The 2975-nt window shown below is 36.0% G+C and overlaps 1 protein-coding gene across 2 annotated transcripts in view; it reads left to right on the forward strand.

Annotated features, from left to right (window-relative positions):
* Positions 1-1072: 1072 nt before the first annotated feature.
* Positions 1073-2975, forward strand: part of LOC106464575 — a 173872-nt gene continuing 171969 nt past the window's right edge. For both annotated transcript variants that reach the window (XM_022392312.1, XM_013924727.2), the window contains exon 1: positions 1073-1304. In XM_022392312.1, the coding sequence (XP_022248020.1) occupies positions 1235-1304 (70 nt within the window). In that variant the 5' untranslated portion in view covers positions 1073-1234. The remainder of the gene's footprint in view (positions 1305-2975) is intronic.

Raw genomic sequence — 2975 nt, forward strand, 5'->3', positions numbered from 1 at the left:
GCGGTGCCTCGAGGGGAAGTTACGAATTCAGAAGACTCTACTTGGTTGGGATAGAAAGAGAGAAAATATCTCAATTTACGTTCACGTAGTTCAGGGTTGAGGAGAGTGATTGTCTGATTCCTGAGAGACATTAATTCTTGTGGAAACGTGATCGCTTTTGTCTTGGCCATGGATGATTGAGAATCACCGTTAATAAACTAGTGGAAGTGGCTACGGGGCCTCGGATTTAAATTCTTTCTCTTTTATACTCGCACTTTCGTTTCGAAGATCGTTTCGATTTTGTTTATCAAATAGTATTACAAAGTAATTATAAATATCTTTTATTAATTACTAGTTAGGCTGGAGAAAAACTTACGACGACAACTCTGGACTGATATATTATGTATAGGTTCACCATGCTTCCATGTAAGGAAGACTGCCTGGTATTTTATTGGTCACGAAACAAAAGTCCCAAGAGCAGGTTATAATGAACATATACACGTTATATGACACAGGGAGCATCTTTGCTGTCTTTTGAAGAGTGGTCCGGATTCCCTTCTGTTTCTTACCCTAGCTTACGAAACGTGTGTTATCAATGAACATATACACGTTACATGACACAGGGAGCATCTTTTGCTGCCTTTTGAAGAGTGGTCCGGATTCCCTTCTGTTTCTTACCCTAGCTTACGAAACATGTGTGTTATTATGTGTAATTGTGCGAACTTAAAAAGTTAGCTTTTCAACAGTACGTCTTTGTACGACAGAGTAAACTGTATTTCATTAGAAAATAATACATCTGAGTAATACGTAAAAAGTGATATAGAAATTCAAGATAAAACAGATGTTTAACCAAACAGTACGCCAACTAGAGCGAAGGGTATTGTACATTAGGATAAATATAAATAATTGTTTAAGTTTGGAAGCGAGAGAGGGACAAAAAAAAAACGAAACCACCAACTGATAAGAGGAAGTACATGTAACGTGAAGCACGACGTCACACCGCTGATCTAACGCTGCCTTTCTCCCTACACACGTAGTGGACTTATTCCGCTTGCACAGTTACGCTTTAAAGTAAACGCCGAAACCAGCCGCGTGTTCAGAAGGCATACGGACAGGAAGAGAGTGACAACTAATACAGGATATTAGATCAAGGAAATTTTAGCGCCAACACTATCAAATCGTACGTCATGTATTAAGGCAAGCTACAGCTGTGGTTGATAATAAAATGTAAGGTTACTGGGAAAGAAGAAGCAAAATGAAATGTTTAACCCGATATCGATCTGCTGTTTTTTGCCTGTGGGCGGCGCTGTACCTCCATCTCGTTAGTAAGTATTCATCTAGTTTAAACTTTTAGTTTTGTAATCACAAAATTCTGGCACGAGTTCAAATATCAGTGTAAGCCAGATAAACATCTGCAGATACTATCCATCTGTATTGAGTGAGGCATTAGAGAAACTTTGATGGCTAGCTCTAGGGGTCGCTATTTGCACTTGATAAACATCAACCTTTCACATGTTAACACACATGACTTGTAAGTAAATAAACAATGATTCTGATAACAGATTAACTGGCAAACTTTATGAGAACCGCGGTATATCTTTAAACATTACTAGTATGGTTTGTGTTATTAAGTACTGTTTTCTTTAACTCATACTTATAAGGTTTAAGTCATTAAGTACGGGCCTTGTTATGTGATACTACTAAGGTTGTTATTAGTAAGCACTGAGCTCGTTATGTGATACTACTAAGGTTGTTATTAGTAAGCACTGAGCTCGTTATGTGATACTACTAAGGTTGTTATTAGTAAGCACTGAGCTCGTTATATGATACTACTAAGGTTGTTATTAGTAAGCACTGAGCTCGTTATATAATACTACTAAGGTTGTTATTAGTAAGCACTGAGTTCGTTATATGATACTACTAAGGTTGTTATTATTAAGCACTGAGCTCGTTATATGATACTACTAAGGTTGTTATTATTAAGCACTGAGCTCGTTATATGATACTACTAAGGTTGTTATTATTAAGCACTGAGCTCGTTATATGATACTACTAAGGTTGTTATTATTAAGCACTGAGTTCGTTATATGATACTACTAAGGTTGTTATTATTAAGCACGGACTTCTTTAAATTATACTGGTAATGTAAAATATCACTATTCACTTGTGTGAAACTGGAATGAATTGATAATCCGTGTTTTTATTGCGTTGAGATGGGTTTGCGATTGCGTCTCTTGTTTGCGCGTCGCCAGAGATATTCACTAACCCTGTGATGTGAATGTACTAACATACATACACATCAAAGGCCGCAGCGACTACCGTCTGCAAAGAATGAGTGAATATAAGACAATATTGAATATTAAACAAATACACACACGTTTCTGAAGTGCACACGTGATTTCGATTATTTATCCGTCTTTTGTTATTTGAATACTAAATTTAGCAATTATTTTAGCGTCAGACTTACAGAGTAAGTCGTAAGACAAAAGAAGTAGATACTGGATTTGCAAAAAATCAGGAATGAAGTCACCTACGGACCTACTTGTACGTGTCAGAAGCGAGTCACGTATTTGTAGGTGCGATAGTGCAGTAATAGATGTGATATGTTTATCTTTGGAAAATATACGGTCTTTCTAGCACGGGGTCTGTTCTGAGTATCGAATAAATTAATTATAATACAACGTTGCTGATTTGCTAACTGCATTTCTAGCGTATCCTCGGCTTATGATGCAGATCAACCGATTTCTCAACACATCTATATAATATGCCTGTGTGTATTGTCAACACATCTATATAATATGTCTGTGTGTATTATAATATTATCAACACATCTATATAATATGCCTGTGTGTATTATAATATTATCAACACTCTATATAATATGCCTGTGTGTATTATAATATTGTCAACACATCTATATAATATGTCTGTGTGTATTATAATATTGTCAACACATCTATATAATATGTCTGTGTGTATTATAATATTGTCAACAC

Source organism: Limulus polyphemus, unplaced genomic scaffold (assembly GCF_000517525.1).
Source record: "Limulus polyphemus unplaced genomic scaffold, Limulus_polyphemus-2.1.2 Scaffold1692, whole genome shotgun sequence".
Lineage (NCBI taxonomy): Eukaryota > Metazoa > Arthropoda > Merostomata > Xiphosura > Limulidae > Limulus > Limulus polyphemus.